Source organism: Salmo trutta, chromosome 19 (assembly GCF_901001165.1).
Source record: "Salmo trutta chromosome 19, fSalTru1.1, whole genome shotgun sequence".
In the NCBI taxonomy this organism is placed as follows: Eukaryota; Metazoa; Chordata; class Actinopteri; order Salmoniformes; family Salmonidae; genus Salmo; species Salmo trutta.
The window spans coordinates 14,042,233-14,066,483 of record NC_042975.1 but is presented as its reverse complement, the minus strand read 5'-3'; the positions used below and the strand labels follow the sequence as shown (position 1 = coordinate 14,066,483).

At 44.6% G+C, this 24,251-nt stretch overlaps 1 protein-coding gene across 9 annotated transcripts in view; it reads right to left on the bottom strand.

Annotated features, from left to right (window-relative positions):
* LOC115154022 (transcription factor 7-like 2) overlaps positions 1 to 19,147 on the bottom strand; it is a 72,950-nt gene extending 53,803 nt beyond the window's left edge. For 3 of the 9 annotated variants that reach the window (XM_029699795.1, XM_029699792.1, XM_029699796.1), the window contains exons 1-3: positions 18,577 to 18,753; positions 18,370 to 18,439; positions 17,471 to 17,574 (exon numbers count right to left, since the gene is read on the bottom strand). In XM_029699795.1, coding sequence (XP_029555655.1) covers positions 17,471 to 17,574; positions 18,370 to 18,439; positions 18,577 to 18,753 — 351 coding nt within the window. Of the gene's footprint in view, positions 1 to 17,470; positions 17,575 to 18,369; positions 18,440 to 18,576 lie in introns of all 9 variants that reach the window. The other 6 variants (XM_029699789.1, XM_029699791.1, XM_029699793.1 and 3 more) reach the window with 4 other exon arrangements.
* Between the last annotated feature and the right edge of the window lie 5,104 nt (positions 19,148 to 24,251).

Genomic DNA, 24,251 nt, shown 5'->3' with positions numbered 1-24,251 from the left:
CACTTCTCCAGGCACCACTACACACTGAGTGCATCAGTGGAAGTGACGGACGCTAAGACACTATAGACAAGACAGAGTTCACTGGGCAAAGTTTTGCATCTGAGCAGTTGAGGAACTAATTCCTGTTTTGCATGGTGGAAAGCTCAGCACGGTCCAGTAAGTGAAGGCAGACAGGCCAGCTTCTCCTCAGAGCTCTGTGTAAAAGGAGTGACTCACACTGTGTACGTCCCAAATGGCACCCTATTCCCTATATAGTGCACTAATTTTGACCAGGACCCATAGTGCCATCTGACTGGCCACTTCTGAAAGAGTCAGCTTCTCCAGCAGCAGTCAGTGCGCTAGGAGCCAGGAGTCAGCACAGCTCTGTGAGAGCCAGCAATGAGCCAACCCAGCGAGGGCACAACCACAGAGCAGCACTCCCAGCCCCAGGGGCCCCCCTGCGGCCCAGCATCACAGAGAACCACTGTCATCACTGGGTTACTCCTCCCGGCCCGGGCCGCTTGGCCTGAACGCTCCACCCGGGTTTTCTAGAGAACATGTTGCCAGCGATTCTAGGAACGCTGCCAAGCTGCCTAGCAAGAGGGTGGTATTGGGCAATCGATCATCTGTACAAATAACATAGTAAGCCTCCTCACTGTGTAATTTTCACCCCAAAATAAAGTGCCATGCAAGGCCCTTCTCCTTTGCTCTGCCTCTCTCAATCTCAACCTAAAATAGTTGCTGAGAGGGCCGGAAGGCACTGCATGGCTAGAACATGGTCTGGCACGACCCTGTGCACTCCTTCCATCCCTTCTGAAACAATAGGCCTTATTTGTCCTGCGGTCGGGTGAATTGTTTGGCGATAATTTGTAATGTAAATATGCGGTTGCACGTGAACACTGCTCCCCCCGAGTGAGCTCCCCGGCCGCTGCTGCATCCCATAATTGCTCCCTGACTCTCGTCTTCCAGCGTGGGGTTTGGCGGAGCCAAGACACTAACCAGAAGCAGCCTCCCAGATTTACGGCAACAGTGTGGTCCTCAGATGCAGCCGTAGATATGTCCCCCGGCCTCGTTTCATCGCAATCCAAAAGAAACATGGAAAAGACGAGTGTATGTGCCTCGGCACCGCCGGCCGAACCCGCTCCTTCCAGGCAGGCTTCCCTCCCTGCTACTGCGCCTGGGACGTGGGATGTGCTGGAAGGGAGGCTGCTGGGGAGAGGGCATGGTGCCAACACAGACCTATCGCTCCCTGCTCACATCCCATTATCCATCACGCAGCTAAGACTCCCCACAGCACACAATGCCACAGATCTAATATCCAACATTGTTGCCTTCTTATACATGGAGTGTTTCCTTCTGAACTAAAAAAAAAAACTCTGAATTTAAGGAACTTTTGTATTCACTGCATCTAATTTAGTTCTTCATTCAGAGCTGAGGGTTCACAGCTCCTGGGATGGTGAGGTCGAAGAGTGAATAATGTACCTGACAACTGGGTTTAAAATAAAGTAGCTACCTGCAAAGGTTAAAAAAAATGATTTTGGGACATTTGTGACAGCTGCAGTAGGAAAGATGCCGTTGTAACAGAGCGGGTCGGACTTCTGAAAAGTTTCCGTCGCCCTGCACCCTGTTGAGGATCTGCTGTGTTGTGTTGCTCAGGTGACACACACTACCAAACCTGAGCTTCATTTTCCATGGTAAACCACGAGAGGTTTACCCTCTCACAACTGTACAGAATGAGACGAGCGAAACACAGACAAGCTGCAGACAAAACCATCTACAGTGTACCTGGAATCTATTCTTAACACAACTTCCTAGCAACAAAGCACAGTATTCAGTAAATCAGAAAGGTAACATTTACTGGGTAATACAAATACCAGAGATCACAACCACATTGACACACGTCTTATAGAGGAAAGTCGTTTCTTCATGCATTTCATCTCATGGTACAGAAGTTTAATAGTGAGGATCTCGTCTGTGTCCGAAATGGAGTCCAATGGGCCCTGGTCAAAAGTAGTGCACTATATAGGGAATAGGACCTGCCCTATGCTACATGCACATTCTGCACAATACTGACACACACACAGCAGCCATGGAACAATGGCATCTTTTTCTCATCAATATAAATCAGTTTAAGATGTCCTGTGTTGCATGACGTTGATTAGCCTATGTCCTCATCCATGTCGCCCATGTAACTCCCTATAAGGCAGCTCCCTCTGGTAAAACCACTGCAGAAGTAACCCAGAATCACATCTAACGAAAGATGAACCGGAAAACAGATGCTTTAAAAGTTGTCAGGTTTTAAGAAATAATAATAATAATAAACAGTTGTTTATTATATTAGTTAAGTTAGGCCTATTAAATACTATTACACTCATATCTACTTGTAAACTTGGCATTAGAAGCTGACTGTACTAAGGGCAAAAGGGACTTTCGGAGACTTTCTTCCTTCCTTGTGGTAAAATTAACATCCCCCAAAAAATCAACAGTCATCACCCTTGTTTCCCCTCATCAGAAATGTTGGCTTGAATTAATGAGAAGGGGCATTTATTTGAGCTGGGATGGCTCTCTGCTTTTAATGAAGACAACATTTTGGCACATTAACTTGGAGCCCTCTTTCTACAACCCCCCCCCCCCCCCCCCAGAGAGGATAGAAGTAGGAGGACGATGGCGTCCCTTTGAGACTTGGACCACAGAGAGAGGAGAGGGGGCCCTGGGTCCTCTGTCACAATGATCTCATTCTAATATGACTAGCTGCTGAGATGGAGTAAGGGGAGCATAAAACGCCAGGGAGTCAATGGGTTCAAATGACACCCTATTCCTTATATAGGGGCCAGGGCCCTGATCAAAAGTAATGCATTATGTAGGGAATAGGTGCCATTTGGGACCCAACGTCCTCTGCGCTTCCAGTCAGTTTGACTTGATAAAGACCATCCACTCTCTGTCTTCCATTCAGAAAAGCCAGCCAACCACAGTGAGTGGCCTATTCCTCCAGGAACACAACAGTGCTCTCTCTCTCTCTCTCTCTCTCTCTCTCTCTCTCTCTCTCTCTCTCTCTCTCTCTCTCTCTCTCTCTCTCTCTCTCTCTCTCTCTCTCTCTCTCTCTCTCTCTCTCTCTCTCTCTCTCTCTCTCTCTCTCTCTCTCTCTCTCTCTCTCTCTCTCTCTCTCTCTCTCTCTCATCATGGCATCTACTCATGAGTGTTTCCTTTCTGCTAATACACACATGCTCTCCCAATGCATTTGAAACATCAGTTAACTGCACAAACGGACCCTTCTCATATTTAATCTTTAGATAGGATAAAGGGAGGAACACAATGATCAGACAGACTCGGTACCGGTACCCCCTGTATATACCCTCATTATTGTTATTTCATTAAAACTTTAGTTTATTTAGTAAATATTTTCTTAACTCTATTTTTCTTAAAACTGCATTGTTGGTTAAGGGCTTGGAAGTAAGCATTTCACTGTAACGTTTACCTGTTGCATTCAGCGCATGTGACAAATAAAATTTGATTTGATTTGACTCACACAATAAAATACTGGGCAGGGCAGTGGGGCTGGGCAGTGGGGCTGGGTGTAGGCTGGGCAGTGGGGCTGGGTGTAGGCTGGGCAGTGGGGCTGGGTGTAGGCTGGGCAGTGGGGCTGGGTGTAGGCTGGGCAGTGGGGCTGGGTGTAAGGCTGGGCAGTGGGGCTGGGTGTAGGCTGGGCAGTGGGGCTGGGTGTAAGGCTGGGCAGTGGGGCTGGGCAGTGGGGCTGGGTGTAGGGCTGGGCAGTGGGGCTGGGCAGTAGGGCTGGGCAGTGGGGCTGGGCAGTAGGGCTGGGCAGTGGGGCTGGGCAGTAGGGCTGGGTGTAGGGCTGGGCAGTGGGGCTGGGTGTAGGGCTGTAGGACGGTTGGGGCGTGCCTGACAGGGGAGTTACACTGTGGTCTCTGCCTAAACGGATTAAGGTTATGGTTGTACCTTGTGTGCTGCTTGCCGTGGACGGCCGTTAAATGGTTAAGGTGCTGCGAAGGTGCCTCTGACTGTTTCAAGTTGTTCGCAGTGAGGTGTACCAGGTGCACACGCGGTTACTGGCTTCTCATTGTTTACTGCTAACTCTCTTCCGCTAGCGCTCTGCTGTACACTGCCTCTCTTTACTCCCCCTCTAGAAATCAGATAAGGTACTGAGAGAAAGGAGATGAGAGAGAGAGAAAGAGGCTTGTTTCACGCTCTCTCTATCCTACCTCCCTCACTGTCTATGTTGAGTGTTTTCCGCATGCATATACGTTAACACACACACTAACACAAAGAGTAGATAAGTCGTCTAACCACACTACACATCACCATCACTGTATTCACACAAGCTCTTCCACTTAGCATTGATATACAGGATGTATGTCAGAGGCCCAGCCACCACAATGCCTACGCACACACTAATACACACACACACACACACACACACACACACACACACACACACACACACCCACATAAACACACACACGCACACACACACACACACACACATTAACGCTATAAAACCTGCACATCAATGTCCCAAACTACAGTGATATGTGAACTAGGTCTGACATCCTAAATGTGAACCTAAATGTTTCCTAACTCAGACAGCAACAATCGGAGGTGTGACAGAGGTGAGCAGGAGGGACTTCAAACAGGCGTCATTACATCTGAGGCAGGAAGGGTCTCCCTCGGTATCCACAGCACACAGACTGCGTCCCAAATGGCACCCTATTCCCTATATAGTGCACTACTTTTGACTAGAGGCTCGAGTGAATAGGGTGCCATTTGGTACCCAGACCCTCTGTATCCACTACACACCGTCGTTCCCTTACAACCTCCCTTTAAGCTCAGGCACTAAAGCACAGATCCACGGCAGAGCTCTGCGGTTCCAGCTGAAATGGAGGAGCGTTTTACCTTAATAACTTTCATGTCCACTATTAAAAATGTTGATGCTATTTTTTGAAGCAAGATATTCATTTTTTCCTTCGCCTCAGCTTGTTTGATATCTACAAAGACCTTGCTCTCGATCCCATAAGAAAAGCCCTATTTTTAGACATGAAATGGTTTCCAGTTGGCTCCAGACGATCATAGAGGGGAAACCACAGAGAAAACCACATTCCATAACATTTGAAAGGAAGGCAGCGAGCAGCTCGGTGGAGCTGGGATGCCTCTTGTTTAACTGGTAGAGCGACTGAGGATCCGGCTCTGAGATGAAATGTCTTTTACATCCCCACAACAGCATTGCCTCAGTAACTACCACCACACCCACCTACTCTCTCTAAAGACGCCCCAATCTAAAGTGTGTGTGTGTGTTTGTAGGAATGTGTGCTTCCCCGTCTAGGAAAAAGAGAAAAAGAAAAGAGTAGACATTAACTTTGGTTACGTCGTTTCTTTCTTTCTCTCTCTTTCACACAGCTGCTTTTATATGGCTGTGTGTGTTTGGGAGCCCTCCCTGCCTGCAGTAGGAAGTGCATCATTTTATCCGGGCCCCTGTCTCAGGGATGAGTACACACACGAGGAACCGGCTCTGACAAAACATATCAGCTTACTCTTCAGGGACTGTCTGAGACTGAGACCTACAGGAATGATACAGCTCAACGCTGCTTCAAACAAACCACAGTCTCACCTTGGAAAACAATCCAGGCGGACATATATACTCATTTCCTTGTCTTCTACACACAGTGGAATGAAGTTCACAATGTGCGGACGATTATCCTTTCCTATCTAAACATTGTTTCAGAAACATTGTGAAGGCAAAAAAAAAATGAAATAAACATAGCAATGGATAATAAGATCATAAGAGATGTTAGCTGAAAATGTTAGGGGACATTACTATTAATGTTGAACAAAGACTGACTTTACCCTTTGGAGTCAAGGATGGAAAAATAAACTAACTAATTCATTGGAGAAATGTTCAGCCTGTCTTTAAAAATAAATGTCCACCCCCTTTTCGCCAGAGCACGAAGGGACAAGGACATCCTGGCTGGTCAAACCCTCCTCTAACCCGGACGATGCTGGGCCAATTGTGCGTCGCCTCATGGATCTCCCGGTCACGGCCAGCTACGACACAGCCCGGGATCGAACCCGGATCTGTAGTGATGCCTCAATGACTGCAGCGCCTTAGACCGCTGCGCCATGTTCAGCCTGTCTGTATGGGAGTAGAATCTGTCTCTCTTTCTCTCTCTTTGGGATTTTGTTCCCATACGATTTACAGGGCTTTTCTTCAGTCTGTCTCCCTTTGACAGTTAGATGCTCTTCCAAACACTCAAACTTTTAGAATTCAATAAAATACCTTTCAAATGAAGTTATTTTAATGTTGGTAAGTATGGGGCTGACTGTCCCCAGCTCTCCAACTGCCCTGCTCTCTATCAGAACACACACGTAATCAAGCACAGCATATGACCTTATGTGGTTACATGCTACAGATACAGTACATACCCTAACATGCCTCTTCTAACAGGCCTCTTCTTGGATGGCTAGACTGAACCCCTAAAATCCAACATGTTTGCATGTCAACACAGATTTCAATGCCAATCTCCCCTTCAACACAATACAGTTCAACATGCAACTTTCAATGCCAATGCAGTATCTGTGTAGTACGTCTCTGGAAGTGGTCCTACAAGGCACCCTATTACCTATATAGTACTACTTTTGACCAGGACCCATAGGGCTCAAAATAGTGCACTGTATAAGGAATAGGGTGTCATTTGGGACGCAACCAAGGAGTGGTCACACAAGGCCTTGGGCTTAACCTTCCCTTTGCTGGGGTCAAGCCACGGCTCATCACCACCACCACCACCAAGGCTGCCCAGCCCACCCTCTAACCCCCACCCATCCACCCAGCCCGGCCCCTGAATGAGCGAGTGCCCAGCCCCAGACACAGTGGAGCCACCCCAGCCGCATGGGCAAGGCACACATGGGCATGATCACAGCGGCTTAATCCTGCCCCATCTGATACCCATCTACCAGCAGCCTTCACCCACGGCCTCCCCCACCCACCACCACCGCTCAGCTCTGGTTCACTCCTGCTGCTGTGTGGCTCTGCCGCTCAGTTTTGCCACGACTGGGCCTGTCCCTCGCAGCAGGGGACAAACGTCACATGGCCATAGCTGAAGTGGGCAGCACAACCTGTGACTGAAGGCTGTGTTCCTGTGTGGCCTCTTGAAAGGCACCTACAAAGCTTGTAATCATGTTACAGAATTTGTTTATGTAATCTATGCATTTCCTGTCCCCTACCCCTTCAGTCTAATTATAACCATTTATAAACTGGGTGGTTCGAGCCCCGAATGCTGATTGGCTGACAGCCGTGGTATATCAGACCGTATACCACGGGTACGACAAAACATTTAGTTTTACTGATCCAGTTACGTTGGTAACCAGTTTCTAACAGGGCTCCTCTGGGGTTTGTGATATACGGACAATATACCACAGCTAAGGGCTGTGTCCAGGTACTCCCCGGGCCTTATTGCTTAATTAGAATACACACAGACCCCAAACACATAATAGTCCTAATCTGACAATGTGATGTACATACCTTTATAACATGCCTAATTCACAATGGATAGGTAGCAGGAACACAGTGTACATGCGTGGCCAACACAGCCCAACACAGTACCACTTTCCTCACTGTTACAAGGCATAGGACTGTGAATCCTGACCTATTCAAAGGGAAACCGGAGCAACAGTCAGTCAGTGGCTGGAAGGTAGCCTAGTGGTTAGAGCGTTGGACTAGTAACCGGAAAGTTGCAAGATCAAATCCCCAAACTGACAAGGTACAAATCTGTCATTCTGCCCCTGAACAAGACAGTTAACCCACTGTTCCTAGGCTGTCATTGAAAATAAGAATTTGTTCTTAACTGACTTGCCTAGTTAAATAAAGGTAAACAAATAAAAAGTAATGTGTGTCACTCTATGATGCTATGGCTAACTCTGAAATGACAGTGATTAAGGCAGTGGTAATAAGGGACACAGTTTCATGTTGTGGTGAAACATAGCACATCAAGCTGAAATTTCCACCCTGCTCTAATTTCCACCCTGCCCCGCCTGTTGACAGAAGACACACATGGTATGACCTGTTGTAGCTGGGTAAGACAGAAGACACAGCAACAATAGGTTGTAAAGTTTCTTACAGAGCCAGATGAGAGAGAGCACATTGCACAGACCAGTCATCCTGACAACAAACACTCAAACAGGCTTGTGAATGGTCACACCCCAGCATCCAACACACTTCTATTTCAAAGTGGAAAAACCGATGACTGATTTCCTGGCCCAGATGCTATAGATGAGATGACATTACAATGGACGGGCTGAGAACAGCGGCTCAGTTCACAACGGAGGCCTCCACTGTCCTGCTAGCTAGCGCCCAGGAAAACAATGGTAACCTGCCTGAACGTCACACCTCTAAAGGGTGATCTCCTCCATCCGTCTCTCCAGGGGCCAGCTTTCCAACATCACCCCTCCATCTCCCCCTGGCCCTCTTCCAGTGGTGGGTCACTCTGCTGATTTCCCACCCCAACCTGACACATACCAAATGGCCAGGGAGTCAGACACAACAGGGTGAGAATGAGACATCTGTGGCCCAGGCAGGCCATTAAAGCTGCATCCATCAGCCCAGTGGCACAGGAGACTGTCACTCACTCTACCCAGGATACATTGACCCCAGCCTGGACACCCCAGCTCCAGAGAGCCCCATCCCAGACATACAATGCCTCCTCCCTACCTCCCCACCCACCCATCTATCTAGCTATCTATAGTCCCCTATAGAGCAGAGGCTCGGCGAACTCAAAGGTGCCCACATGTTTTGTTCAGCCATCTTCAAGCTCTCTTTCCTCTTGCTTTTCCTGCACAACAATCCCGTTTTTTCATAAACATCGTCCTAAAACATCAAAGCTGACAACAATAATCTAAAGTCACAGTTACATAACACGTTTTCTCTCCCCTTTCTAAACAACTAGTTGCTGTACATGTTTATCCTGTGAAATACAATTCATCTGAGTAGGTGATGCTGATGAAGACCGCATGTGACGGCACTGTGAAATACAGTAACAAGAAATGAAACAAAACCTGCTTCCCATATGTCACATGGTCACCCTAGTCATTTCACTTCAATTAGGTAAACAGGAAACAATATCAACATGTGTAAAACTACAGTGTCCTAGTAACACAGGTACCTCAGCCCCAGATTGGAATTTGGAGAACTCAATGTTTTGATAACTACACATCAAATGGGTAAAAAGCAGGTTACCTCGTGTTCCTGTACTTTGTTATGCTTTGGTAACCCCAAACAGGACTATATTTACACCTATTTGCATAGTGGAGACTTAGAAGGAAGGCATTCTATTTAAACCCCGTGCTGTGCTGTGCATGCCTGAGTGATCAACATGTTCCTGTTCCTGAAGCTGAGCATCTGGGCTGGATGGGGGACCGCGCTGCTCTCCCACCTGCTTCATTCAGCCCGGCTGTGAAAACAACACCAATGGAGCAGCCGTTTGGTTTGCTTCCGTCAGCCAATGAGTCACCTGGGTGCAACCCCCCCCCATCTCCTTACCCCCCCCCCCCGCCCACCTGTAAAGTCCTTGCAGACAAACACAAACAGGGGCCCAGGAAGACACAAGCAGCGCTGAGCGGCTCCTGGTGGAAGATTTAGAAGACTGAACAGTGTTTATTACAGACGTGCTCTGCTCACTGCTGAGCCTCTCTCCTCGGTGACTGGCACTCTTGTAAAAAACGTTATAAAACCTGCCATTGAAAGTGAGATTTTGAGTCGATGACTATAAAAGAGAAACCTCAGGAGCAGACGCTGGAACATCCCCCATTCAGGAGAGCCCTTTAATGGACTCAGAAAACAAGGAGCGTGTCTTATAAGTGGTGTGTGTGACAGGCAAAATATCAATCACAAAAACACACACTTCCTCTACAACACCTGTGTTTTACTCTGCTTCTCCTTCTTCTTCGCCCAGCAGAAAATAAATAAGTGCATGAATAATTACAGCTAGAAACACCTCGGGGGATTCAACAGGTTTTTGATATTTTCTAAATGTTTCCGCCTCTTAAAATAGGCTCCTACACATTTTCACTTGAGGCTTATTTACAGCCATCTACTTCAAAGCTCTGAGGATGAAGGCCCCTTATCATCGTTTGTATTAAAATCTGCAGCCTCTCTGTCATTTCCTGCTCTTCCTTTTTAAAGCGTTTGCTAACTTACCTGAGGCTCAGAGAGAAAGAGAGAGTGTGGTCTCACCCTCTGCGTCCAAAATGGCACCCTATTCCCTATATAGGCTTGGTCAAAAGTAGTGCACTATATAGGGAAACGGTTGCCATTTGGGACACAGTCACACCTTCACTGTTAGCCTGCCCTGTCCCTGTACGGGACTGCATTGTATTGCCAACATCACCACACGGTGTGTAACGGGATACTTAAGTTGGTCTCAAAGTCAAAGCTCAGTACATAATGTACAGTACGTACATTCTCTGACTGACACGGCTTTCTCCGAGTGTTCTGCTACAGTCAACACATCTATTAGGCTACTCCGCCACCACCAGCCATCATCCTTGATCATTTCCATCATCTCCTGCTTACATGTCAAATGACAACAAGGAGCAGTTTTGGGGCCGTCGCACGTTTCCAAGTTCACACACACAAGCGGGCGCAAAGCTGCTTTGCTTTAGCGTAGCATAATCCAGCACCACTGTTTCTTATCGTTGTCAGTCAGAGGCACAGAGCCCCAGTCCCTGGGCTTGTATGCAGGGTTTACAGGGTCCTACCCAGGGACTAGGGCCTGGTTAAACAAGCCAGTGTCCCTGCTAGTATTTACCCAGGGACTAGGGCCTGGTTAAACAAGCCAGTGTCCCTGCTAGTATTTACCCAGGGACTAGGGCCTGGTTAAACAAGCCAGTGTCCCTGCTAGTATTTACCCAGGGACTAGGGCCTGGTTAAACAAGCCAGTGTCCCTGCTAGTATTTACCCAGGGACTAGGGCCTGGTTAAACAAGCCAGGGTTCCTGCTAGTATTTACCCAGGGACTAGGGCCTGGTTAAACAAGCCAGTGTCCCTGCTAGTATTTACCCAGGGACTAGGGCCTGGTTAAACAAGCCAGTGTCCCTGCTAGTATTTACCCAGGGACTAGGGCCTGGTTAAACAAGCCAGTGTCCCTGCTAGTATTTACCCAGGGACTAGGGCCTGGTTAAACAAGCCAGGGTTCCTGCTAGTATTTACCCAGGGACTAGGGCCTGGTTAAACAAGCCAGTGTCCCTGCTAGTATTTACCCAGGGACTAGGGCCTGGTTAAACAAGCCAGTGTCCCTGCTAGTATTTACCCAGGGACTAGGGCCTGGTTAAACAAGCCAGGGTTCCTGCTAGTATTTACCCAGGGACTAGGGCCTGGTTAAACAAGCCAGGGTTCCTGCTATTGTTTACCCAGGGACTAGGGGCTCTAGTGTTTACCCACGGACTAGGAGCTCTAGTGTTTACCCAGGGACTAGGGGCTCTAGTGTTTACCCAGGGACTAGGAGCTCTAGTGTTTACCCAGGGACTAGGAGCTCTAGTGTTTACCCAGGGACTAGGGGCTCTAGTGTTTACCCAGGGACTAGGAGCTCTAGTGTTTACCCAGGGACTAGGAGCTCTAGTGTTTACCCAGGGACTAGGAGCTCTAGTGTTTACCCAGGGACTAGGGCCTGGTTAAAACAAGCCAGGGTTCCTGCTATTGTTTACCCAGGGACTAGGGCCTGGTTAAACAAGCCAGGGTTCCTGCTATTGTTTACCCAGGGACTAGGGCCTGGTTAAACAAGCCAGGGTTCCTGCTATTGTTTACCCAGGGACTAGGAGCTGTAGTGTTTACCCAGGGACTAGGAGCTGTAGTGTTTACCCAGGGACTAGGAGCTCTAGTGTTTACCCAGGGACTAGGAGCTCTAGTGTTTACCCAGGGACTAGGAGCTGTAGTGTTTACCCAGGGACTAGGAGCTGTAGTGTTTACCCAGGGACTAGGAGCTCTAGTGTTTACCCAGGGACTAGGCACTCTAGTGTTTACCCAGGGACTAGAAGCTGTAGTGTTTACCCAGGGACTAGGAGCTCTAGTGTTTACTCAGGGACTAGGGGCTCTAGTGTTTACCCAGGGACTAGGGGCTCTAGTGTTTACCCAGGGACTAGGGGCTCTAGTGTTTACCCAGGGACTAGGGGCTCTAATGTTTACCCAGGGACTAGGGGCTCTAGTGTTTACCCAGGGACTAGGGGCTCTAGTGTTTACCCAGGGACTAGGGGCTCTAGTGTTTACCCAGGGACTAGGGGCTCTAGTGTTTACCCAGGGACTAGGGGCTGGATGAACAAGTAAGTGTCAAAAGCACGTCACAACGCAAGACAAGGGTGTGTAATCTGGGGAGTTTGCGATCATGGGCTTTGCTTGTAATGAATCCGTTTATCTGGGGAAGGACTAACACTTAAGGCAAAGATAGCTCAGCACAGAAGCACTGCCGAGACACACACACAGAGAGAGGGAGAGAGAGCGAGAGGGAGAAAGAAAGAGAGGGAGAGAGAGGGCTGAACTGGTAAAGTAACATTTTGAAAGATTTTTTTCCTATTTTCTGCACGAGGATACTCAAAAAGTTCACTGACAGAATTTAAGAGGAGCACCGAAAAGCTCAGTTAACAGCATTAAGCCGCTCATGAAAACTTACGCCGATATATTTGAAACAAATAATTGGCCTTTTAAATGTGTTCACTGCTTAGCTCTATGCAAGTCCTCAAGTTTCCAAACAACAAAGAAACAATGTGAACACATCCGTGATGAACTGTTCTTTACATTCTAATTGAACAGGGTAAGTGGGATGTGATTTAAACCTGCTCCAGTCTGTCTGCTAGACAAGTTAACGCCTGTGATCCACAAAGCGAACCACATCTTCCACATCACAGGCTCTCTTGGCTCTGATGATTGTCCTGACTGTCTAGCTCTCCATGAGCACAGCCCACCACAAAAAATCCTCCTGTGAGTCCTCACCCCCCTGGGATTTAAGGCCATCAGATAGCAGTGACACAGGATAGGTAGGGGTAGGTAGGGATAGGTAGGGGTAGGTAGGGGTAGGTAGGGGTAGGTAGAGACAGGTAGGGATAGGTAGAGACAGGTAGGGGTAGGTAGGGATAGGTAGGGATAGGTAGGGGTAGGTAGGGATAGGTAGGGGTAGGTAGGGGTAGGTAGGGATAGGTAGAGACAGGTAGGGGTAGGTAGGGATAGGTAGGGATAGGTAGAGACAGGTAGGGGTAGGTAGGGGTAGATAGGGGTAGGTAGGGATAGGTAGAGACAGGTAGGGATAGGTAGGGATAGGTAGAGACAGGTAGGGATAGGTAGGGATAGGTAGAGACAGGTAGGGATGGGTAGGGACAGGTAGGGGTAGATAGGGGTAGGTAGGATGGGTAGGGAAAGTAGGGGTAGGTAGGGACAGGTAGGGGTAGGTAGGGATGGGTAGGGGTAGGTAGGGATAGGTAGGATGGGTAGAGACAGGTAGGGACAGGTAGGGACAGGTAGGGAGGGGTAGAGATGGTAGGGGTAGGTAGGGACAGGTAGGGGTAGGTAGCGATAGGTAGAGACAGGTAGGGACAGGTAGGGACAGGTAGGCAGGGGTAGAGATGGTAGGGGTAGGTAGGGGTAGGTAGGGATAGGTAGAGACAGGTAGGGACAGGTAGGGATAGGTAGGCAGGGGTAGAGATGGTAGGGGTAGGTAGGGATAGGTAGGATGGGTAGAGACAGGTAGGGACAGGTAGGGACAGGTAGGCAGGGGTAGAGATGGTAGGGGTAGGTAGGGATAGGTAGAGACAGGTAGGGACAGGTAGGGATAAGTAGGATGGGTAGGGATAGGTAGAGACAGGTAGGGACAGGTAGGGATAGGTAGGGTAGGGACAGGTAGGGATAGGTAGGGACAGGTAGGGACAGGTAGGGTAGGGACAGGTAGAGACAGGTAGGGACAGGTAGGGTGGGGACAGGTAGGGATAGGTAAGGGTAGGTGGGGATAGGTAGGGGTGAGAAAGAGAGGGGAGATTAGAAGAGAGAAGACAGAATGAGAAGCGAAAGAGAGAAGAGAGTGATAGAGAGGAGGCAGAAAGGGGAGAGAGGTAGAGAGAGAGAGGTAGAGAGAAGGCAGAGAGAGGAGAGAGGTGGAGATGAGAGAGATGGAGATAGGTAGAGAGAGATGGAGAGGAGAGAGATGGAGAGAGGAGGCAGAGAGAGGAACGAGATGGAGAGGGAGATGAGAATGAGTGTATTGTGGTGAGGATAGAGCTAGAGAGGAGGCAGAGAGAGGAGCGAGATGGAGAGGGAGATGAGAATGAGTGTATTGTGGTGAGGATAGAGCTGGAGAGGAGGCAGAGAGAGGAGCGAGATGGAGAGGGAGATGAGAATGAGTGTATTGTGGTGAGGATAGAGCTAGAGAGGAGGCGGAGTGAGAGGGAGATGAGAATGAGTGTATTGTGGTGAGGATAGAGCTAGAGAGGAGGCAGAGAGAGGAGCGAGATGGAGAGATCAGAAGGAGTGTATTCTGGTAGCTCTCATTCAGAATCCTCCATCACAGGGGTTTGACTCCTCCAGGCGAACCTCTTCTACTGATCCCCTCAAGTTAAACAATGTCTTCTGGTAATCCAGAGCATTACTAACCCTACTCGATTCACAGCTACACACTCAGGAGGAAGCTTTGTTCAGAGGAAAGCTAAGGGAAATCTAGTACAGAATCTGGGATTGTCTCAAATCGCCTTCTTTAAACACTGTCTCTGGAAGGACAACTGATATCTACATTAATGTTAGATCCACAACATAATTCCCTGGCACGTCCCACGAAACAACGCTGTAACAGGGATATTAGGATGCACTCGGCTTAGGAGGAACACACTTTCCAGCCTCATGCCTTTTGTTTTGAGACACTGTAAAATCATTTCTGTGAACAGAATAGATGTGAGATGTTTGTGAAATTCTTTTGAAGAGTTTAATAACATTCATCCTGAAATAATGATTGTTATTCAAATATCTGGGGGAAGAATTAGCTAATTAGACGATCTGTTTAGTGAGGCCTTTGAACTCATGAAGGAAATGTACATCTTTTCATAAAAAAATGGTTTTAGAATTCTCCTTTCAATAGTCTAATACTAGTCGTATGGATAGTATACAAAGTCTTGTTTTTACTAGGACATTTGGCATGCCTAAACAACAGACAAAAAAATAATACACATAATCTGCCAATTAAAAAGAACAAAGATAAATTAAAGCAACAAATGAACCCCTGTAAAGATGATAGACCACCTAAGCTGAGATAGAAGCCTGCGGGTGGGGGGGAAGTGAATACAATGTAAACATTAGAACTGGAGAACCAAACAGGAGGGGATCCACAGCCCGGTTTCCCCTCGCGCCCCACTGCCATGTCCCAAGCTATAATCACCATCTACACCATCCTCCCTTCCTTTCAAGTGGCAGGTCGATGGAGCTGCAGCTACAGTGCTGCTGCCGGGTAATTACAAGGGAAGCAACAAGTGAGCATTGTATGAAGCCGAGGAGACACACTCACACACAGAAGAAACTGCTCTTTATTCCCAAAACAATCTTTGAGAACCTCCGTGCTTTGCGCTGTGAGGCAATTAAGGATAAGATGTTGGGGATGCATTCATGAGAAGAAAGAGGTGGCAGCACATTCATTTCTGGACATATAAATGGAAATAGTTAAGAGGAGTTTTCACAGTGTGTTTTTACTACGTAATGATAACTGATGTCTATGTAATAACGTCTCAATAAAATGTGTTCCTTATTTTATAAATGATCTGATGCATTTGGAGACAAACGTAGCCATTACTTATAATACAAACGGAAGGCTGTTTTTGGTCTATATAAGATTTGTCTCACAAACGTGCATACACGCACACACACACGCACGCACGCGCACGCAGACACACACACACACACACACACACACACACACACACACACACACACACACACACACACACACTTGACACTTGTAGGTAATTTGAGTGACAACGTGGCTAGGTCTCATGTCTGACCCCATTTGAAACAGAGCTTCTGATTGCGCTGGCGTTTCTTTCAGAACACATCAAAGAAAGACTGTTGGAGTAGAGTGAACGATGACAGAAACGTATGCTTTTTCAAAACACCATGCTTAATATGAGAGTGCTTACTGTTATTACTGATTTAACATCGAAGAATGTGCTTCACCTGATGAAAGATGCATAGTTCCTTGTTGAAAGGGACAATCAGCAGGTGCTACATCCATTTTTGGACTTATAAATTAATGATATGTGCCCATTGATTCTTGAAGAATCATAAATACCTCATGAGCTTAGTTTAACTGTCATACCACATCAGAACACAAAATAAGCTTGTTTTACTTCAATGTTTGTAAACAAAGTAAATATAAACAAACACTGTATAGCCTAAAAACATTGTTAAAACTATACTTTTGAGATCATGGATGGTCAGTCCTTGCATCCATACCTCTGTCTTTGAATTTGAGAGTGGTTACTTTTCTCCAGTCCTATGCCCCTTGCTTTTTACCTAAACAGTTGTGGGGAGTACACTTTTATATTGTTTCAACTGCTGATTGCAGCTTTAAGTTTTACGTTTTAAACTACCAACAGACAACATACAAAAGTGTAAGCAAAATGAGGGAGTCAACACATTGAGCTTATTTACATGCTCATTTATAATTAGATATTTAACTGATTATGGCAGTAGGCCGAATATGGCATTAGTCATGTAAACACATTACTCTGCGATCTTAATCAGCGTACGGTCATAATTTAATAAGCATACGCAGATTAAAACACCTTGTTTTCTGAGCAATCTGTGGTATTATTAGGACATGTAAACACCTTAATCAGAGTTCCAGTGGTGTATTTGATTTGCGCATGTGATGGCACCAGCCGAGCGAGCCTCTCTCTTTAGCGCTAGTGAAGTGAGTTCTGAGTTCGGAACAACCGGAAGTGTGCATCTTAAAAGTCGTTTTCAAATACAAATATTATACACTTTATACCAACTCAGAATAACATGGTAACTGTGGTAGAAGGTTTATTTTGATTTGCAATTTTCTGCATTTATTAAAAGTCCCATCAGGCAGCCTGATTTCAGACGTGTCCATGTAAACAGGATTATTAGGGGAATTGTTCTTGCAAAGCATGTAAATGTATTAATCGAGGTATTATAGTAATCTGACTATCTACAATAATCATATTACTGCGTGCATGTAACTGTTCTCAGTGTCAGTTAGTCACGCCTTAAAATGTGCTACTGGTTCCGACCATATTCAAGGTTGTATGAGGGTGCGGATGTAATTCACATCAGGCAGTGATACATACAACTTTAGATGGTCTTTTTTTAGACTTTCTAATTCCCTTAGTTTGTTGTCCTTGCATACTTCTGGTATAATAGACAAATAGTTTCATTGGGAGACTTGGAATAGTGATCCATAATGATTCAACAGAATGAAGAACTCTACATTGTGACGTGGACTTACAGACGGTGACACTGATCTGTTGGGGATGTATGGGTCAGGCAGCATGAGAAACGGGTACCCCGGATACGCTGTTTTATACATTCCTCCATCTTGATGTTTGGACACTGTGGAGAAAGACAAAGATGTGAGATGAGATGTTTTCTGATATTAATTTAACTTCAAAGAAACACTTTTTGGTTAACTATTGTAGTTAAAACGGTTATAATAAGCAGTTTTTTACTATTGGAAAAAGTATTTTCGACAAATAATGATAGAGCTCTTAAGACAGATTTTATGTCACAGACTTGTTTTACTACTGTAACATATTTGTGAGACAAAGTGAAAGCCGTAATCTTGCATCACAAAAACACAGCCAAACCCCAATCCTTTGTTGTTTGTCACCCAATAGAATGGCTAGCCACTGATCTCTCCAGTCTAGAGTGTTGATGGTAACTTAAAATGTGCAATGCATCTTAACAGGCTGTCCAAACAGCGGGTCATTGATCCACATGGCTTGTTTTCAACCTTTCAGCTGAATGCATAAGTGGACAACGTTTTGTGAGTTACTTGACATATGCAAACATTGTTAATGAACTAGAGAGCATTTCTAACTTTAAATAACTTGTAGCTGCCCTGAGGTTCAGCACAGCAAGCATACATTTGTGTCTTTGGCCGATTTTGCCCCATTGGGACAATATATAAGCCTCATGTTAAGTTAAAGCATGCTTTAATTTAGATTTTCTTTAGGACTTTCAGACTGAAGCTACTTGAAACCTTATTACCATGTTATAACCCAGGGAAAGCAACACCTTCCTTTTACAGTCAGTCTATGATGCCACAGCACAGTATTGTCAGAAATCACAGACAACTTGTTTTACCGAGGTACAGTTAGTCTAATTCAGCTACTGTCTAGTTCTTACCGCTGTCGAGGTGCTCCCGGTGTTTCTCTTGATAACCTCTATGTTCGTTTTGCTGACCTCGTCTGACCGCCTGAGTGTCCAAAGCAACATTAAACACAGATTAGTAACCTGAGAATGACTTTGAACAAGAACCAAAAGTTTCATCCCAAGACCCGTTTCAACCTCACAAGCAGCGCATAACATAAGACCTCTCTGTAGTCTACCTACCGTTGCGTTCGAACTTGTCTCCGATTCATTCACCAGAGACGACTTGAGGTCAGCTAAGTCCCTTTCTGTGAAAGCGTTTTCTTGAATTTTCTCATCTTGTTCGCCTTCATCCTTGAAGGATATCATTTCATCGTTTGCTCCTTGATCATCTCCTCCGCCACTACTGAGCTGAGGCATGTTGCTTTGAAAATTACCCTAATCAGCCGAGTGCTCCTTTGAAAAAATAAAGGAAACTTCCTATTAACCTAAACCTCCCTAAATTGTTGCGCTCAGATACGGCCAAAGTATAAAACAAAACAAAAGTTGCTCTGCTGTGGAGCGGCCCTGCAAGTTGAAAGTAATGTTGCTCGGCAGCAACAAATAGCGCATTTGAGCTCGAAACAAGGCGAGGACTCCCAACATCAAAGATCTCCGACCAGTGATTGACAGATTGGATGACTTGTTGGGGGTTGTTTCAGCAGAGTTCCGCTCTTAAAGAGACATCACCTCAGAGCCTGTTGGCCATATTCATCTTTTAACACTTCATCATGGATAAAGTTGCTTGTTTTTAGCAAACACTGAACCGAAGTCCTGGATAAAAGACACGTGAGCAAACGGTCTTTCAGATTCTTCTGCATTGATAGATATTTCCCACAATGCAATCTAGTTATGTAACATTGTTATAACATTGTTAAAACATTGTTATACATTTGAGTGGTGCAATGGTCTAAGGCCTCTCAGTGCTTGAGGAGTCACTACAGACACCCTGGTTCGATTCCAGGCTGAATCACAACTGGCCGTGATTGGGAGTCCCATAGGGCGGCGCACAATTGGCCCAACGTCGTCCGTGTTTGGCCAGGGTAGGACGTCATTGTAAATAAGAATTTGTTCTTAACTGACTTGCCTAGTTAAATAAAGGTAAAAAAATAAAAATGAATAAATAAATATATATATATATATATATATATATATACACACATTGTTGAACACAAACACACACACTTCTACCAGACTCTTATTATGATTGCTAAATACTGCACAATTTAAAAGACTTGCCCTCCAATTCCCCCTTCCACAAAACAGGTTTAAATATTGTACTATAAATTCTGCCTTTCTGTGTTGTACTTTATGCTATTTTCTTTATGTTCGTATTCTTATATTTGATTACTTCTTATCGTTGTTGCATTGTTGAGAAGGAACCTGCAAGTCAGCATTTCATTGGATGCGCATGTTGTGTATACCATACATAGGATTTATAAAGAGAGAGAGATCAGGGATGCTGAGGGTAAAACATAGCTCCTTCATATTCACTACATATTTAGAAACAAAACCATAAAACCATGTTTGCCCAAAATTTGTGAAGTTGTAGAAATATTGATGTGAGATTTGTATTGACATAGTGAGAACATCAGAGACATGTAGGGCATCCCCTGTAAACCATCAGAGACATGTAGGACATCCCCTGTTAACCATCAGAGACATTTAGGACATCCCCTGTAAACCATCAGAAAATGAGTCAAGCTCATCAATAAAAGAGGCATGAAATGTTGCAGCTAGTCTCTAGAGCACATGGATTCAGTTGTAATCTCAAAAAACAGCAATTTGCTGGAATGAAACTATGTGATCGATGCAAAACAAATTTGGAGGGGAAAATAGAATGTAGTTCAAAGATGAATACTTGGTGTCTGGGTGCCTTGTCAAACAAATAGGGGAGGCCGGGGTTGGCTGTCACTTTTTACCCATGTGTATTTCTCAGCACCAGTACATCTTACAAGACTCTTGTCAACATTAATAGAAACACCAAGCTATTGGGTTGAAATAGGAACCCTTTTTTATCATCATATCTTAAGCCATCAAACACTGTCAACTTGTGACAACCAGCCCCGTCACAGGGTTGGTTGTCACACAGTAAGGGGTTGGCTGTCACACAGTAAGGGGTTGGTTGTCACAGTAAGGGGTTGGTTGTCACAGTAAGGGGTTGGTTGTCACACAGTAAGGGGTTGGTTGTCACACAGTAAGGGGTTGGTTGTCACACAGTAAGGGGTTGGTTGTCACAGTAAGGGGTTGGTTGTCACAGTAAGGGGTTGGTTGTCACACAGTAAGGGGTTGGTTGTCACAGTAAGGGGTTGGTTGTCACACAGTAAGGGGTTGGTTGTCACACAGTAAGGGGTTGGTTGTCACAGTAAGGGGTTGGTTGTCACACAGTAAGGGGTTGGTTGTCACAGTAAGGGGTTGGTTGTCACACAGTAAGGGGTTGGTTGTCACAGTAAGGGGTTGGTTGTCACAGTAAGGGGTTGGTTGTCACACAGTAAGGGGTTGGTTGTCACACAGTAAGGGGTTGGTTGTCACAGTAAGGGGTTGGTTGTCACAGTAAGGGGTTGGTTGTCACACAGTAAGGGGTTGGTTGTCACAATGTTTGCTAGTAGCTTATTCCTTTTGTAACAGGAAATGAAGCAATTTAGCAAACATTCTTAGAAATAGCCTTTCTTAGATCGAACTATACTCCTAACAAAATTCAGCATTTTATGCCTTGAGAACAACTTATGATATTTTCAGTAAATATGTGTGTGTGTGTGTTTGTGTACATGTGTGGGTGTGTGACAGAAAATAATTGTGTGAGATGCAAGACGTTTCTCAGACACGTATTTAGAATACCTGTAAATTCTACAGCTCTATATGTTGTTTATACAAAGGCCAAGGCATCTACATTATATTCCGATGTCCTGGCGACGTCTTCCCAATGTGCAAAATGTCACCACACTACATACTCCCAACACATTCTGATATGTTGGCCAAAGGTGTTTACTGGGAAGAGAGGTCTCTATAGCAACAGCAGAAAAGAGCTTGGTATTTATTGTATACTGGCAGTGGCAATGTCCCTGAACAATATGGTTATAATGGAGTTGATAGTGACAACTAACCCCACATTCCATGTGACAACCATCCCCAACCACCCCCCAAAGATGCAAGTTACCACATGGCTTGACCAAGCAACTTAGAAATAGGTTTGGAATGTAGCTTTCCCTTTCCTCTTTTCAACAACATTTTTTCATGTATACTGCCATAATTCAAATGTTCATAAAGAAAGTACCAAGACATCTTATTTTTACGTTCACCTATGAAAAACACATAAATCCCCTCACCTCAATGTAATGGTGGAGTGATAAGCCAAAATCTAGTTTCTCTTGAGCAGTGGTGTAAAGTACTTAAGTAAAAATATTTTAAAGTACTACATAAGTCGTTTTTTTGGGATATCTGTACTTTACTTTTTAGATTTTGGACTACTTTTACTTCACTACATTCCTAAAGAAAATAATGTACTTTTTACTCTATACATTTTCCCTGACACCGAAAAGTACATTTTGAATGCTTAGCAGGACCGGAAAATGGTCCAATTCACGCACTTATCAAGAGAACATCCCTGATCATCCCTACTGCCTCTGATCTGGAGGACTCACTAAACACAAATGCTTTGTTTGTAAATTATGTCTGCGTGTTGTAGTGTGCCCTTGACTATCCGTAAAAATTTAAAAAACAATAAAATTGTGCTGTCCGATTTCCTTATTATAAGCAATTTGAAATTATTTATACTTTTACTTTTGATACTTAAGTATATTTTTGCAATTCAATTTACTTTTGATATTTAAGTCTATTTAAAACCAAATACTTTTAGACTTTTACTAAAGTAGTATTTTACTGGGTGACTTTCACTTTTACTTGAGTCATTTTCTATTAAGGTATCTTTACTTTTACTCAAGTATGACAATTTGGTTCTTTTTACACCATTGCTCTTGAGTGATAAATCAGATCCAGCCTTAACTGTGCGATGTAGTAAGGAGTTGTAGTTTCCAACAGGCCAATTTTCGACATAGTTTAGCGCATAAAACTTTGCAATTAACTACAATGACCATAATCCATTGCGCAGCTAGTTGTGGTCTTTGTTTATTTTATGCTAACTACAGATGAGTTTCAAGTTTTAAAATCACATGCACAAGTACAGTGAATTGCCTTTCTTGTAAACTCAAAACCCAACAATGCAATAATAAAAAACTATGTAACACTAGAAAAAACACACAAGAATAGGAAATATGAGACACAATAAAGTAAGTAAGTAAGTAAGCATACTATATACAGGGAATATTTAAGGGGTAAGGGGACTAGGCAACAGGATATAAGATAAACAGAGTAGCAGCTTGTATGTGAATGGCTGTGCGGGTGCTTAGAGTCAGTATAACTGTATGTGCAAATTATGGAGCAGCTGTTGCTTCGCGAGGTATCATCAAATAAAACAAATGTAATATACACAACAACTGAAATATTTTGGTAAAGTAATGTGAATAAATGATGGTTAATAAGTGATAAGCAGTAAATGGGCAGTCACTACCATCATGGGACTTTTACTCATTGTTTTATTCTGTGTTACAGCATTCAACCCAAATAATCGAAACCGAAATCAAAAACCGTGATTATTTTTTAATAATTGAATCGAAATCGAACCAACCTCTAAAAGCACTAATCGCTCGGCACTACCTCCATGTTTTGTCATGCTGACATGAATTGAACAGGTGGATGAGTTCTTTCAATGAATTCACACATTTTAATCTTACAATTATTACACAGCATCCTGTAGATTGTGAGTAATAACCACTATGACAACCAACCCGTGAGACAACCAAAACAGGTCTCCCCTGACTGTTTTTTATATTTTTTCACTTCATGCATTTTTTATGCTGATACAGTAGCATGGTCTTCTGAGTTTTAATTGAGAAATATTTATACGCTCCCATGCTGTGACTTAATATTTGACTTAATCTGTTGCCTTGAAAGAAAATGATGAACCACAGCTGGGAAATAGAATTAAATACAAACAGAAAATGTACCTAGTATTTGCATAAAGCTGCATATTTATACAATATTGGCCATGCATATTAATAAAAAGATTAAAATGAGCAGTTTAATGTATGCAAATCTAAATTATAAATGAGTTGTTTAAACTCCTTGTTTATTCGAATTGATTAAATATAGACAGCTGTTTTTCGTAGAACCAGTTTCTCTATGTGGCTTACTTCACAAGTTCTCACATCTTTGGCACTTTTGTGTGTCTCTCTTTCTGTGCTTACATTGGTTTCACATATCCTTGAGGTGGTGTCTGTGCTTGTTCCTTCATTGGACTTGACTGTGTGTGAGTTTTGGATTTGATTAATATGATCGATCTTTGTTGGACTCAAATCCTTCTTATCAGTCTGTGCGTTTGCATGACTCACTCACACACCAGCCTCTGTATCCTCCTCTCTTATCTCCTCTATGGTAATTGCAGCCATGAAGTCAGTAAATTATACTCTCTGCTCTCTCTGCCTTAGGGGCAGGAAACACCAAAAAAGGAAAGAAAAAAAACACTGCCTGCCAACAGTAGCACTTCATGTCGAGAGAAAAATATACCATTGGTAATATTGCTTCAGGCAGCAGTTTACGGTAACCCAATGCAAATATTAATGGCACATAAGTAGTTACTATAATGTCAACGGGTTGAACTCAGATCAAGTTTGTAAGACAGACCTGTGTCTGGGGGTGATGTTGTACACATGATGTGGAATCCTGCAACATTTCTCGAGTTCCACAGAAGTTAAACCTGTTTGCTATACATGTTGATGCATTGGCGTCTCAGATATGCATTTTCCTTTTCAGATATCACTAAG